This window comes from Lemur catta, chromosome 1 (assembly GCF_020740605.2).
Source record: "Lemur catta isolate mLemCat1 chromosome 1, mLemCat1.pri, whole genome shotgun sequence".
Classification (NCBI taxonomy): domain Eukaryota; kingdom Metazoa; phylum Chordata; class Mammalia; order Primates; family Lemuridae; genus Lemur; species Lemur catta.
In genome coordinates this window covers 282,919,670-282,935,755 of record NC_059128.1, presented here as the reverse complement: position 1 = coordinate 282,935,755, position 16,086 = coordinate 282,919,670, and the positions used below count along the sequence as shown (strand labels likewise).

The 16,086-nt window shown below is 54.8% G+C and overlaps 1 protein-coding gene across 2 annotated transcripts in view; it reads right to left on the bottom strand.

Moving 5' to 3' along the window:
- ABCG1 (ATP binding cassette subfamily G member 1) overlaps positions 1-13,258 on the bottom strand; it is a 68,183-nt gene extending 54,925 nt beyond the window's left edge. For both annotated transcript variants that reach the window (XM_045540714.1, XM_045540715.1), the window contains exons 1-2: positions 13,139-13,258; positions 5,640-5,883 (exon numbers count right to left, since the gene is read on the bottom strand). In XM_045540714.1, the coding sequence (XP_045396670.1) occupies positions 5,640-5,883; positions 13,139-13,180 (286 nt within the window). In that variant the 5' untranslated portion in view covers positions 13,181-13,258. The remainder of the gene's footprint in view (positions 1-5,639; positions 5,884-13,138) is intronic.
- Between the last annotated feature and the right edge of the window lie 2,828 nt (positions 13,259-16,086).

The following is a 16,086-nucleotide window of genomic DNA, read 5'->3' as shown; positions in this document are numbered from 1 at the left end:
ATGCCTTTTCTCACAAGGTGAGCAGAAACGCTCAGTGTTAAGTATACTTTAGGTGAGGGTAAGGTTTCCCATGCAAGTTTTGGAACTCATGAGCTTGAGTTTGGTAGAGAACATGCCTCTGTTACAAACTCCTATCCTGTACAGTTCTGTCTTTCTAAATAAATTTAATCTGACCCACATGGTTACCTTTGTTCCTCAAATAAGCTAATCTGTTGATTCTAGAACTGAACTCAAAAAGAGCAGGTGTACGGTTACTAAACATTTTTTTCTGCCAATTTATAAACAAAAGAAAGGGTTTCATGTTCAGCAAAATGTCACCTTCAGTTATTTCTGGGACTTGGTGGATTAGGTTCTGGTTTATAGGGAGGACTTTAGCTTGAGAATGTGATGTTTTCAAGGTTCAAGCCTATCTGAGGAGTTAAAGGAAGGCAGGAGGGCACCCACCACGTGGGTGCAGATGAGCATGGCAAGAATGTCCTCAGGAGGTTAAAGAGCAACACCAGGCCACAGAGCAGAGCACAGCACTGCAAAGCCACACTGAAGAGGCCAGATGGCTCAGGAACACAAGCGTTCTCCAGGAAGGTGACAAAGTATTAGCATGTCCAAAGAAAGAACCTGCCAATTAGAGGGTGGCAGAGGAGAAAAGGAGACCCAAGGCCAATGCTGGCAGAGCCATCTCAGCCTCAGGGAGGCTGCCAAGCCTGGCAGTGCCACCCTCAGGAGTCGCACACCTGGGGTTCCAGGTCCCAGCTGCTGATGGTCTGGCTTTGCACACACTGTGCTCAGAGCGGGAGAATGTGGGGCTGGAGGAGGGGGTGTCTACACCCACTGTATGCTAGGGTTCTCCTTGCAAAGTGGCAAACCTCTTTGCTTTTGCACACAGTCACCCTACATTCCTTTCACACAAGTCTGCTGCAAGAGTCAGTGCATTCTCTACATTTTTTCAAAGCCTCTTGGTACCCACAAGGCAGAGGATCAGAACTGTTCCAGAAGCCCTCATCACTAAAGGGGTGCTGCCCCTTGGGAGCCTGAGTGGGTCACCTGCCCACCTGTCCCCAGAAGCCACCAAGTACTGAGAACTTAAGAACTGGCCCTAGTGGGAAGAGAGGGACTCTCCAGTGCTCTGGTCACCACAGCAGCCTGGGCCATTCTGGTCTTCTTTCTACATGGCCCAGCCCCAAGCAAGGAGCCCTTGCAAACAGACCGGGCCCACCACATTGTCCTAACAGGTTAGCTGCAGCCTCAAATAAAGTCAAATGCAAAGTATTAAAAGCAATTTCCTTTGGACCCAAAAGAAAGCCCACCTTAGCTTGCTAGTTCCCAAGAAGCACAAAAGTAATCCATGCATGCTAGGGGACTGTAAATCCCCCTTCAAACCTGAGCAACCCACCCCTCTGAAAAGCCCTGGTGTCTTGGGATCTTGGTTGGCCTTTAGCTGGGCTGCCTCGCGTCCCTGCTCTAGTGGGCTGGACAGGCCACCAGCACTTGGTCGGAATCCAGTTTTCCTTGCTGGCATTCCTGAAAGGATTCATCAATGGCATCCTCGCCAGCCTGTTGTCACAGGCCCGAGGAGCAGCTATGGAAATTAAGAGAAAGCAAACTTTAATTTGAGAAGGGCGTTCAGATGAATTTTTATAGCTCAGAAGCAAACCAATCCAGATAATCTGACTTGGAGCTGCCCGGAATGCTTAACTCCTTCCTGGGTTTTGGCCAGGATGAGCTGGCGGTTGGGTTTCAGAGTGGGAGATGAAGTTCCATTCCCTCGGAGCGGTACCATGTGGAGGCAATGCCCCGCTGAAGAAGAGTAAAGAAATCTCTAAATCCCCAGGTATGATTCCTTTTATTCTCAACCTGAACTGCATTGCAAGGGATCTTGGGAGGTATATTAAATTTCCAAGAGTCATCTCACCTGCTGGAGAAAAGCCGCACCTCCCCTCACTGGTAGGAGACAGAAGAGCTAGAGTCTTTCCAAAGGCACATAAAATCCCTTTACCCAGCCATACACATGGCAAACGGTGACTAGACATCCAAGGAGGCCAATTCAAAGGACAGTAAGTCACAGTTAACAGTCAAGGCCATCCCTAATTGTTCCATACAATGAGGTCAGGCCCAGCCATGGCAGGGGGTCCAGCCATGTGCCCCCCGCAGGGCCAAGCACTCACTAGGTTCCTTGCTGGCCTGAAATCCTACAGACCCGGTTTCAAGTCCCATCTTCCCCACTCCTACAGCCCTGGGTATGACCCTGAACCTCATGTCACTGTTTTCCACAGGGAAATGGGTAGAGTCCCTCCTAAATCGGCCCTGTGAGCCACGTGGACTGAAGAACATCTCTCCTCAGTCAGCTGCTCGTGGAAACTGCCCAGCCTCCTGGGGGAAGGACAGTGTACAGGTGCCCCAGGTGCTCTGTGTTAACTGCTGCCAATCACATCCTAACATGTAAAAATGACACCCCATGTGAATGGGCTCTGAAAGCAACTTAAACGTAAAACCTCATCACCGTCACCGTCACCTAAGAATTTTATTATGTGGATTTTCTTCATAACAAGAGTCCCGGATGCTATCGACCTACTGTCTACTTGTAGGAAGCAAAGAGTGCTTTCCAAAGCTTCACACATAGGGGTGAGGAAGAACAACCGAACCAGACTGTTCTGACACATCCCTCGACACAGTGTGTGTGACAGCACCAAAATCGATACTGTTCCAAACATTTATCCCATCGACTCCAGCTACGTGAGCGGATTCCTTGAGGGAGAGTAATTACTGCACCAGAAGCCGGTGAAACTATCCTTGGGGTGCACTTTTCTCTCCTGAGAATAGGTCCTTTCATAATTATGTTCTCTACTAGGAATCTATTATATGATGTAGTTTTTCCTCCAAAGACATCATTAATCATATGGTGAAAATGTAACTGCAATTGAAAATACAAGATGTTTTGTCAAATGCCACATTCAATGCTTGGAAATCGTCCAGTTTAAAAATTGTACACAATCAGTTCCTCGCCTCTCCTTCTTAAACAGACTACACTGACTCACTCATCACCTTTCTCCTGAGGACTGTGAGGTTCTCTTTTCTCTGTCTGTAAAATAGTAATAATTATGTAGGAACGTATAATGTCATCCTGGGCACAATGGCCAGCTTCGCTGCAGCATCCGTGTGGGGTTTGTGTGGTAGCACCATGTTCTGGGAGAAATTGCCTGAGAAAAAGGCTTTCCTGGAATGTACTGGAGTGGGCCAGTGTCTTGGTAATGGGGAGACACTTGGGCTGGCCGTCGGAGCAGCTGTGTCCCGGCTTTGTCCCTGACCTTGAGCGAAGCTCGTCTGCGCCCGGGGCTCCTCCATCATGCACGGAGCGGCTGGACCAGGCGCTTTCTAAACTCCCTCACCTCTTACGCTCGGAGATGCCTCCCACCAAGCTGCACCGGGACGTCCAGCCCCAGGGTGACCATCACAGTTAGCCCAACACAAGCTGAAGTTTTAAAAGCTGAGAACAACTTGAGAAGAACAACAGAACTGTCGTGGTGAAAGCAGTGAGGAGTAGCCCCTGCCCCCAAGGTCGCCCTCGGAGTGGCAGAGACGATGCCAGGTTGAAAGTCGCCCCTGTGAGGAGGGGAAATGGAGGCTGGCTCTGCGTCCTCAGCTTAGCACAATCATGGCCGGGCCTGGGAGGGTCCCCAGCACTGGAGGGACAAGGAGAGGGGAGGGAAGAACCCACGGAGACCAGCAGGAGCACCGGATCCAGTGGCGTGCACGTGGACCAGGAAGTATTCCCCACCCCAGGTCCAGGCTGGAGTGATGAACCATCTCACCTCTGAATTGCGGATGCCAGGAGCAAGGACAGGATGGGCCCACGGGGGAGGACGGGCAGGCAGAGGGGAGACGACACAGGTGCTAGAAGCCTGGCTGCAAAATCACCCTCGCCACTGGGTGAGAAACCAGCAAGTGGGCCACCAGTCCCATCCTGCCTGTCAGCCTCTGTGTCTCTGCTCCTCTCTGACTCATGGGCAGGTCCCTTGGGCCCATTTCCGACTCCTCCCCTGCCTGGGCCCACGAGGTTACTGCAGGGCAAACATTTATCTGGCAGGCACAGTTCCAGCTCCTCCCTCACTAAGAGGCCCTCACCTGTTGGCCAACTCTGACCATAAATGCGACCAGTTTTCACACTTAGAGAATATAGGGCTGACAAGCCACATGCCTGGTGAGAGAATGACACCCTTCACTTGCAAACACTGGCTGGACACCTGTGTGTGCCCAGCTGTCCAGGATTCTGCCAGTCGCCGAATGCCTGCATTTCTGCATTGCTGCCGTCTTCCTTTTACACGGTGCCCGCCCCAGCGTTTTCAACCTTTGAGACGACGCTCCCAAGGCTACATGTAACAGAGGGATAGAAACGGCTCACGGTTTTGCCACAGTTGTCTGTATCGACAGTGAGGCCAAAACTGACAAGGCTCTCCTGGTTTCTTGGTGCATTTTTCTGTAAATATTTCTTCAAGTTGAGAAGGAAAAGGCTATACCTCTATACCAACATTTCAACAGGCCCAAAGGAATGAGCCCCAACCTGAGCCTGCCACAGAATAGCTTTCTCAACAAAACAGCTGGCGTACTCTGAAATGTAAGCATCACTGCCGTACAGCCGGCCGCTGAGGAGGTACAGGAGCTGCTCCTGGCTGTGCAAGCCTGGACACAAAATCAGCTGGCAGCCACCTGGGTGCACAGGTCCCAGAGACCAGTCGATCAGGGTTCTAAAATCGTGATTACAGCCAAGTCTGGACTGCCTACACCAAGAGCCTCAAAGGCTTAGCTTCAGGAGGGTAGAAAAGCAAAATGAAGATAGTAGGGAAAAGAAATACAAATAAAAATTTAAACAGTGAGTTTCGATTGGTCTTCTACAAAAAGGAAGACAGTATAAATCTAGATTTAAGAGAAGAGTCCCACACATTTATAATATCCCAGTGGTACCCGAGCACTTTCATTGTTCCAAAGTCCTCGCAGATTTCTAAGTTGCTTTTGTGATTTGGTAGGAACCAGGGACCATTGTTTCTTGGTGTCCTCGAATATGTCCCCTCCCCAGCAGCTCCCCCGCCCGCCTGAGAGACAGATCCACCTATGCTCGGGGAGCGGGGAGCAACCAGGCTGGAAAAAGAAACCCCACCCCAGCGGGGCATGAACGCGACACTCCTGGAGACCGAGAGCTGGGAGGAAAGCAAGAAAGGAAACGCTGGTCTCCAGAGAGGCCCGTCCAGGCCACTGGCCACTTTTATCACTTCACTAGTTTTGCTCTGAATGGTTGAAAAATTGTCCCATCCTGAGAGACTAACATAAGCCACATCCACAAAAGCCGACCTGGGACCACAGGCCAGGAACAGGCGCACGCTGACACCGGTCGATCTTAGTGACACTCTCTGAAATAATAGCACAGCATTTTAGAGCCACCATGAACTTTGAGATCACCTAGCGCAACCTCTTCATTTTATAGGTGACAAAAAACCAGGCATAAATCAGTCCAATAAATTGGCCACAGCAGTGACAGCCCCGGGGAGAGTTGGGTCTCCCGACTCCCAGACTCCAGCTTCGCCCAGACCACCTGCTGCGACCTTCGCAGACTCCTCCCCGCTGGGTGAGCAAAGCCGCCTCCCCCCTACCTTTCTTCCTCCACCAGGGTCCCTCGGGCACGGAGTAGGAGAGGTCCTTGAATTCGATGTTCACGGCTGCCCTCCGCGGCAAGGAGGAGAGGCGCTGGGCCTCCGTGAGGCTGTTGTCCACCTTCTTCAGGTGTCCGTTCAGCAGGTCTGTCTCGCTGGCGTCCACGTTGCTGGAGACCACCTCATCCACGGACACGCACACCGACTTGGGCTCCGTCATCGCTGCAGAGTAACTGCTGGCATTCTAGGAAAATGGGGAAGGAGCAAGAAAACACGTTATCAGCTATGTCAAGAAAAAGAGGCGGGATTTGCCATTAGGCTCAGGGTCACTGATTATTAATAGCGACGCTTCTTAAGCTGCAGGAGTGCCTTCGGTTCAGAAGAAACGTGCTTCCCTAGAGGAATCTGTCATCTCTACCCATCACTTTTTCGTCTATTAAAAAATGCTCACGATAAAATGTTATGCTGATCTACAAGTCTTGCTTTGGAATCGTAAAATCTAACCGCAAGACTACAATTCATGAATCACTTGCCTCAAAGAAGAAACACCGGCCACCATACAAAAGCATCTGTGTACAGTCCACTCATAAAACACCCCAGTAAAGACGCAGGAGGCGCCTGAGAAATACACAACTGAAAAAGTTTTACTTACAATGAGCTATTTTAGTGCCTTCCTTGTGCAAGCTCATAAAAATTTCTCAAGAGCAGTAACATCGCTTGAGCTGCTGGGTGTGGTGGGGGTTGGCCTTTGTGTTTCACTTTTAAAATTTCCAAATCCCTTATAACTCTACTGTCTCACTGTATTCTCATGATAGCACTGAAAAGTTAGAAAGGTTCATATTTTTCTCTGTTACACAGTCAAGAAATCGGAGGCACTGACAATTTTAAGGAAGCTGCTCTGAGTCCCATAATCAAATGAGTAGCAGAAGTAATCCCAGGATTTGAGTCATCAAAAACCCCCAGTTAGGTGTTCATTTCACTGCAGCACGAGCGTACCTAATATTTTGTAGCTAGCGCTGGCTTTTAAAGCCTCCACTGGCAGTAAGTGAGCTGTAACAGATGTGCCAAGAACCGAAAGTATTTATGCAAAGAAAGGAAGATCCTTTTCTAATGGCTTGGCAACCCCGAGCAAATCAATAAGCTTCAGGTACCTCCAAACACAGAAGCACCCGAGCGTGGGGACAAATGCACTGTACTAGCGGTCCCCCAAATCAAGAGAGAACATCCCGCGGTGCCAAAAGCCTGGGCCTTCCGCGACGCTCCGCCATACTGCGACAGCAGCCGGCCTTGCCACTGCCTAGGATAGGACCACGGAGACGCTGTTGTTTGTTCCAAAGAGGAATCATATTGTATTGTTCTTTTCCACAGGTTTGTTAACTATTTCTTTAGAGTCACTGGCTATTCATCATTATTATTTCTGATCAAAAACCCAAAACAAATCCAGAGAGTGGATCGTCCGTAAACATCTCCACAAACCCCAGGAACCAGCAACTCAGGTGGTCAAGGCCAACCTCAGAGTGCCTGCGTGCGGGGAAGGGTCTGCGTGGAGGGGGAGCTGGCGTCACCTCCAGCAGAGTTTGAGAGCCCGAGTCGGTCCCTAAGCTGGGGTTTCGAACAGTTGACCCACAAGTGGGGGCTCTGGAGCTCTGATGACGGAAGACGGAGCTTGGCCATTTAGAAAAAGACACATAAACCCACAGCACACACCACACACACCACACACACACACACACACACACACACACACACACACACCCTCACACCACACTGAACACCCCCCCACACAGATACACCGTACATACCACACACACCACATACACACACCACACACACCACATACACACACATACACACACGCACTACACACAAACACACACACCCTCACACCACACTGAACACCCCCCACACAGATACACCATACATACCACACACACTACATACACACACATGCCACACACAACACACCCCCACACACACCCTCACACCACACTGAACACACCCCCACACAGATACACCATACATACCACACACACCCCACATACACACACCACATACACACACATACCACACACAACACACCCCCACACACACCCTCACACCACACTGAACACACCCCCACACAGATACACCATACATACCACACACACCCCACATACACACACCACATACACACACATACCACACACAACACACACACACACACCCTCACACCACATTGAACACACCCCCACACAGATACACCGTACATACCACACACACACATATCACACACACACCATACACCACATACCACACACACACCCTCCCAGGCATCTCCTACCTCTGAAAACCTTAACCAAATCAAAACTTAGCCCGAGGGCTATAATATTGTGTGGATAAAAATAAGGGCTCAGAGTGGAACCCCGAGAAAATTCAGCTTGGTTTGTGCCGGCACCTCGCGTGTGAAAAGTTTCCTGTGCCAGCCTGGGTGGGCTGGTACATCCCTGAGCACAGGCAGAGAAGGTCTGGGTTTGTCTGACGAGGGGACTCAGAGCCCTGAGTGAGGATGAGACCCACAGAGCCTCGGGGGTGCTGGTCTTTCTCCCCAGTTGGTCGAGGCCGATCGGGTGGGCAGGGTGTCCTGTGGTGGTCAGGAGGCCCTGACATGGGGGCCAGAGCAGGCCCTGGAGGCCCTCCCTAGGCCCCTTAGCCTGCCCCTTGGGGTCCCCTTAGCCTGCCCCTTGGGGCCCCCTTAGCCTGCCCCTTGGGGTCCCCTTAGTCTGCCCCTTGGGGTCCCATGCTGCTGCCCCAGGTTTGTAACCTTGGAAAGCACCAAATCTTGGCTGGCCGTGGGAAGTTGTCAAAGGAGCAGTGAAGCAAGACAAGGAGCCCTAGGCCTAGTCCCCAAAGTCCATTCTCATCCCCACCTGCCACACAAGTGAAAAGCCAGAACGTTTGGGGTCCAAACGTGCATCCCACTGGCCGACCTGGGCTCTGACCCAGTGGCTGTGTGTTCACTTGGGAGCAAGGGATGGGGGTGATCCAGCAACTCTTGTTCTGTGTGGCCCTCTCCACCTCCACCCCCACCCCAAAGATGCCAGCTGCCACGGACAACCCATACCCTCTCCCCAGGCACCCTCCACAGCTGTCAGCTCCAGGGTGAATGGCCACCACCCTATCGCCCCCTGATTGTGGCAGATGTCAAACCTATGACATATGAGGGTCTGACTTTGCCTGCTAGACTCTCATCCTATCTGTTGACTCGCTCTCCCACTGGCTCATTCATTTACTGGACAAACCGAACACCAGCCAAAGCCCCGGGGTCAGTATTCAGCCAGCCAGATGTGCCGCCAGCCTAGCAAGCTTGTGTTCAAGATCTGGCACCCTACCTGGGTGAGGGACACACTTATAACTTTGACTCAAACTGCACAAAAGTAATTCATGTAACCAAAATATTTGTACCCCCGTAATAGTGTAAAATAAAAAAAGAAAAAGATCTGGCCCCAGGCAAGAAACCAGGCAATTAACTACAACAGGGCGAGGGCAGAGCCAGGCAGAGACCAGAGGGAACGTCCAACGCAGTGCAGACCCTGGGCCGGTGGCACTCGGGACACACTCTTTCTGCAGGAAGCAATCTTCGCTGAGGTCAGCAAGGTGAGAGAGAGGCATGCTGGGGTTCTGGCTGCACTGGAGCTGCCCGAGCAGGGGCTCCACAGCAAGAGAGGGGAGCCCCAGAGACCTGTGGGGAACTCAGGGCTGGGGCATGGAATCCGGGGTGGGGGGCAGGGGGCTGTGGAGTAAGACTAGAGGGGCAAACAGGGTCCCCATGGTGAGGTGCTTGCAAACTCTGTTGAGGGTTTTGCCCTTTATCTAGAGGTCCCTGGGGCCTGCAGAGGGCGTGTCAGAACAGCAGGGCTGCAGAATCACCTCCTGCAGCGCTGGGAGCTGGGTGGGGGCATGGGGGCCTGGATCAGCTGGTGGTGGCTGGGATGAAGGCAAGCGGGGGACAAAACTGGGTGTCTAAACTGATCAGGGACTGAGAGAGAGAAGCCAGAGTCACATGCTTACAAATTAAAATATTAAATCACAATGCCTCATGCATGCTAGGTGAGTGATTATAAACAATAGTGACTATTGATTCAGCAATTACGACGTGTCTGCTACACTCCAGCCCATATACATGTCACGTCATTATTCCCACAATTCTGGGGCAGGGAGGCATTGCCATCTGCATTTGGAGGAGGAATCGAATGCCTGACTTGTAGCCATCCCCACAGTTAGGGAGCGGCCAGGCTGGGGTCCAGCTCTGGGGGTTTCCAAGTCTCCCACCAGCCTCCTTAACAGCCCTTGAACATGGCTTAGCTTTCTACAGGCAAATTGTGGGCCCCACTGGGTCATCCCAGACCTTGTCTGTTCTGGGAGGGTCCACAGCAAACCGAGGAAACCATGCAGCCCCACCCCCGACAAGCCAACACCACGGCGACGCACACAGTCACCCACCTCCCCTCTGCAGGGTCTCACGGCCTCACCCAATTAAGCAAATCACAGAAACCGTCTGCGGGGAGGCGATGGCCTGTCACTGCAAAATAGACCAGCTCTCTGGAAACACACCCTCCGATGAGAGCTGCCAGCAATGTAGGTTACAGCTGGTTTCTCCTTAGCCTCCTGAGCTCATTAAAAATAAAGCAAACACGCCTTCCCTCCCCACTTTTCCCTTTCACTGTTCTTTCTCTACCCTGCTGAAGCATTGTCTTTGACCCCCGTCACACGCAGTTTGTGCATAACAAATGTAAACACTGTGAGCCCGCTCACGGGGGTGACGGCTGGGGAGACCCTGCTTGGACTGCTCCTGGCTGCCGTTCATGAGAATATTTTTCGGGGTGCTGAGCAGAGTGGCCGTGATTTCGGTTTGAACGCTGGGCATGCAGAGACGCCTGCTTAGCTGGGGAGGGTCTCTAGCAGTCAGCAAGCCACCACCAGGCCACTGCGAGACTCATTCACTCCATTTCCACCAGGGATGCGGAGTCGAGGTACAAACTTTTCTCTCGGCATCGAGGGGAAGGGAGGAAAAGGGGCGGGCAGCGGCCGGCGCCAGACCTTTGGTGCGCAGTTCCTCTCTCCTCTCTTTGCCATATCGCTGCCAGCCTTGGCACCTGCCTAGGTACCAAGTGGCCCCCCAGGTAACCTGAGCACTTAAGAGGAAAGTGCACTGCCTGAGACTCCTCCAGGCAACCGCCCATGAGAAAATAACCAAAACTTCACACTCTTAACTAAGCTAGAGGACAGACTGCACCTGAGGGGTCACGCACAGTGCCAAGACAGCTCCAAATACCACCCTCCCACCAGAAACACTGCTGTCCCCTGAGCTCGCTGAGCTCGGGGACTCCAGCATGCTCCCTGGTGCTTGGATCATCCTCCAATGTGCCCTCTCCCACTCACAGCTCAGACAGTCCACACCAGGCTGGCCCCGGAGCAAGGAGGGGACGGAAAGCAACGCCCAGGATCCTGGGTCTCTCTCAAGGGCTCTTTGTTTATGACTAGGACAGAATTTATTTTATTTTTTATTTTATTGGTTTTTCTTTTAAGCCTACAGCCCCCAGAACTGCCAGGTGGTCTTTCATTCAAGCATTAACTGGGGCCAACCCAGCTTAGCTTCTGAGATCAGACAAGACCCGTACTTCCAGGGTGGGATAGCCATAGATGGACTGAAATTTTTAAATTAAAAAAAATATATATCAGGTTTTCAGGAAGGAATTATTTTTAAACAAAACAATGTTCCCCCCCAAATAAATGAGCACAGCCATTAGCGTCTCCACGTGAGAACTATACACCTGAGTTTGGGGACTGTATCAAACCATAACATAACATAAAAAATCTTGTTATAAAAAATCTATACCTTAAAACATTCTTATTCATTAGTTTTCCACATGTAGAAGCCACCTTTGCAGCTCTAAAAGGACTTCAGGAATTACCCAGCATCTAAAAGATCTGAAACTGTCTGTACCTGCAACTAACATCAATAATCCCCTTAACTGCCCATTGTCACCCTAGTCCAGGAGCCCCAAGTAGATGGACGAGTGCAGGAGGAAGAACTCCCAGCGTTACCCAGACACTCTCTGGGTGAAAGCGGGGGCTCGAGGGGGGATCCGCTTTTCCGTTCTGTTTGTGGCCTTTTCTGTGTCAGAAGCCGGAGCAGGGAAGGCGGAGCCGCCCAGGGGCGGGGGAGGCCTGGGGTCCCCGCGCTGGCGCCCCCCTCCGCCACCCGCCTGGGCGCCTCTCGGCCCCATTCTATGGCTTTACACGAAATCATTACATAATGAGCTGGCGAAGCTCAGTGTGTTCTACAGTAACCTGTTTGGAATCACAGGATGCAGTTGTCAGAGCAGAGCATGCGCAGAAGCCCGGCTACTTTTTTTTTTTTTTTTTTGAGCTCACGGCTAGAGGTAACTGTCGGTCAAACCCTGCCGAGCCCTGCCGACTTCAAACACAGGATGCTAAAAATGAAATAGAGGGGAGGGGCGGGGAGAAGCCCCGACGCGTGCCCTGCACCGTGGGCTCCCAGCCTCCGGGAAGTCACTAGCAGGGTAGTAACTGCACGGAGAGGTGACAGCAGGGCTGGGACGGATGGCGTACGGAAGACTTTGCGCCTGTACTCTAGAGCCCTCGCTGCAACGGTGGTGTGCCTGGCAGGAACGGAGGGCCCTGGGATCAGGGGGTGGGCGGCCGGGCGGTCAGTTTGTTTTTTCCTAACGTGAGACAATCCGCAAGGGGAGATTCTTAGCCACCCCTGGGCGGGAACTATGTCTAGCGATGCATTTGCCAGCACTAGGTCACGGTCACCCCCTCGGAGCTGATACCCTCGGGAGCAGTGAGATGCGCTTCTCCGTCCCCACCCTGGGCTCTCTCCAGCGCGCAGGAGGGGCTGCGGGTATCCGGGCTCGCCCTGCGGCCTCGGGGCGCTCCGCCGCCCCTACCCGGGCAGGTCCCCGACAGGCTGTCCCGGGTTGCAGGCGCAGGCTCCGGCTCCCTGGGGCAGCTCCCTCTTTTGTTCCCGCAGACAGTGCCGGGAGCTCCAGGGGATGGTGCGCTAAGTCTCCGCTCCCCAAACCCGGCCGCGCGCGCTGGCTGGAGGATCCGAGCCTCTCTTCCCGCAGGCACAGGCTGCGGCCCCTCCTCATGCGCTCGGGGTGCCCAGGGCCCCGCGCCCCTTGCGCGGAGGCGGACGAGGTCAAGGCCATCTGTCCACTTGTGGGGCTGCTCGCTGCCTTCCGCCCCACTACCCACTCCTGGCCCCTGTGCCTTCCCGCGTCCTCGGCGGGTACCAGGAGCACCCCCAGGCTCCGGGTAGCCAGGGCCGAGCGCGACCGGAGCCCGGCACCTCTCGGGGGTGCCCCGGGTCAGCGCCGGGAGGACGCGGTCCCCGGGAGCGGGTGTCGGCGGAATAGTGCGGGTCTTTGTGCGTTTCCTGCTCTTCTGGAAAATCAAACCACGCCCGGCGGGCGAAGGATGCGCTCACTCACCATGGCGGTGCCGACCGAGAAAGCGGCCATCAGACAGGCCATGCCCCGGGGGCGGCGGCGGCGGCGGGGACGGGGCTGCGGGCTGCGGGCCGCGGGCCGGGCTGCGCTCGCTCGCTGGGGCTCGGCTCGGCTCGGCTCCGGCTCCGGCTCCGGCTCCGCTCCGCTCCGCTCAGCTCCGGGCCCGCCCTGCGCGCGCGATTGGCCGGCGGCGAGGGGGCGGGGCGGCCGGCAGGTGCGCGTGCTCTTGTTTTGCTCTTGCTGGGGGTGGCTGTCCGCGCTCCCCGGCGTGCGGGTACGGGGGCGGGGCGGGGTGCACCGGGGCCCACGCAGACCATCGCTCGCCCCCGGCCGCCGGGCTTGGCAGGCGCCGCGGCCCGCCCAGGCCGGAGCCCCTGGGTCCGAGCCCGCTGGGGCTGGGCCAGCAGGGCCCGGGCTAGCCCGCGGGGGCGCCCCGCTGATGCCAGGGTTCCTGGCTCAGAAACCCGCTGCCTCCAAGCCTGTGAGAGCAGCGACAGAGGGGGCGTCCAGGGAGGGCAGGTGAGGGGCCGGGGTTTCTGCCTCCTTTTTTCTTCATTGTTGGGCACCTCTCTGCCAGGTGGGAGCTTGAGGACTAAGGAAGAGGTGACCGCTCCAACGCCCCGACCCCCAGCACGGATGTGGGGTGACCCCTCGCACTGAGGCAGCACCTGTGCTGACATGTGCGACATGGGTGTGAGTGTGGGTGACAAAGGGCTGCTAGGTGAAGGTGCCCGGCTTCTGTCCTCCCCCCAGCCCCAAACAAAAAAGGAGAAGGCTCGTTTTTGTAGAGGAGGTGTGCCCGGCGCCTGGTCCCGACTCCCCCGTGGCTGTGTTCAGTAACTGTACCAGGAGTGGCTGAGGGCGCCCTCTCACCTGGCCCCAGACTGGAGTATCAGATGGCCTGGCAGTTGCTAAAGCCCTTATTATATAGAAGTGGGACCATTTCCTGGTAGCCATGGTGACAAGGCATTCTTTAGTCCCAGTGTCCTGCCCTAATGCTTTTGTTCAGTTGTTTGCATGTTGGGACCAAAACCAGGGATGCATTTCTCCTCACCTCCAGCACACCTGGGTCAGCCCTCCCGCCTCACCTCAGGTGCGGGAAGCCTGTCTTTCTCCTCAAGCTTTCGATGCCAGGCAGGCGGACTTCACACCTGCAGGTCAGATGGCCTCAGCCAAGTTCCTGCCTCAAGTCAAAGGAAGGGGAGGAGGTGTGGTGTGAGCTTGAGGGGAGAGGGCCCTGTTCTGTCTGAACAGTCTTGCTTCAGGAGTCAGTAGTCACCTCTGTTTTATGCAGTCAGGTGGGAATCCCACTGCTCTGTTTCCCAGAGCCACTACCCGGGCCCAGGCCCAGGGGACAGGGCGGTGCCTTGACCATCCTGAACCAGGGGTCCAACAAAACATGAACGTTCTGGGAAGGGGATTCAAATCCACAAACCTCCTGGGGAGAGTTTAGGACAAAAAGCAGAGAAAAAGGTGCCCAGCCATGGGGCCCTGCTGCAGGGGCAGGCAGGACCTACAGCAGGAGCGGAGGTGCAGGGCACAGCCGTGGGGGACACGGAGTGTGGCCAGGGCAAGTGACATGCCATCTTGGTGCCTACAGCACGGGCATCTATGTTCTGTCTGATATCCACCCTCCTTACCTCCAGGAATATGTCCAGGACTTCCTTCTGGACATTCCTCCCCGCCCTGTCCCCGTGCTCTGCCCTGTGCTGTGTGCGGGGTTGGCCACGGGAAGTCCCACTGCCCCCCTGGGCTTGGGCAGGAACCTGAGGTCCAGGGGTGAGGGGTGCGTGCGGGGCTGCAGGGAGGGAACAGGGCACAGTGTGTGGAGCCTGCAGAGGAAGCCAGAGAGGGAAGACATCCCTTGTTGGTATGGCCCTAGCTGCTGGATTTTCTGTTACAGGCCACCAAAAAGTTCTCACTTACCCATCTGCATGTCGGGATAATACCCTCCAACATGTGGGAAATGGTGCACGGTACAGGGCAAGCGTCTAGGTGGGGTCCTTACCATGTTACCCTCAAGTGCCAAGTCAGGGAGGAGGCAGATGGCAGAGTAGCATGGATCCGTGCCAGTCGTGTCAGGACGCTTGGTGGCAAGTGACAGAAACCCAACTCAAACTGGCGTAAGCTAAGGGGAATCCACTGTGTTGAGTAACAGAGAGGTTCAGGGTGCCAAGGACCTGTACTGTGTCCTCCACTCCTGGTCTCATGCTCTCTCCACACTCTGCCTTCTCCCCCGTGGGCTCCCCCAGGGGGTGCTGGCTCCACGTGGCCCTCCCAGCACCTCTGGGCCTGCACCCTATCAGCTGACAAGTCCGGCCTGGCTCCCGTGGGACGAAGCGGGAAAGTTAGCCCCAGTGAAACAGCACAGAGAGCCTGGGCCCGGGTGCTGGGCCAAGGCCGTTGGAGGTGTTCTCAGCAGAAGCGTGAGGGCCGGGCAGGCAAACACGGAGGAGCTCACCACAGGACCGCCCGGGCCACACCCAGGCGCAATAGCACTTCCTGCTAAGACATCACTGACAGGTGGGCCAGCTGGGCTTGTGAACTTCCAGCAGGGAGCCACTTCCTTCCTCAACAGGCAGTTATTAAGTGTTGTCACCATTAGCAGGTGTCCCTGTGTCTGACTGGACTCCCTGTCACCCTGACTACTCTGTGTTCTGCAGGGACACAGGCCCTGGCTAGTCCACAGCGGCACCAGTGTTGTGTCCAGGCCTTTGCTTCTCTGGACCAGACATCCCCAGGCCCCCCCACGGCTGTGCAGGAGACGCCCCTTCATCCTGCGTACCCCTTCTCTGCACGGGCGCCAGCTTCTCAGTGACCCTCGTGAGATTCAGGGCTCACCAGAGAACCCCTATTCAGTGCACGTCTGATCGGGAGAGGACAAGCCAGGAGGATCTGCACCTTCCCTCTGGACGACCCCCTTAGCACGG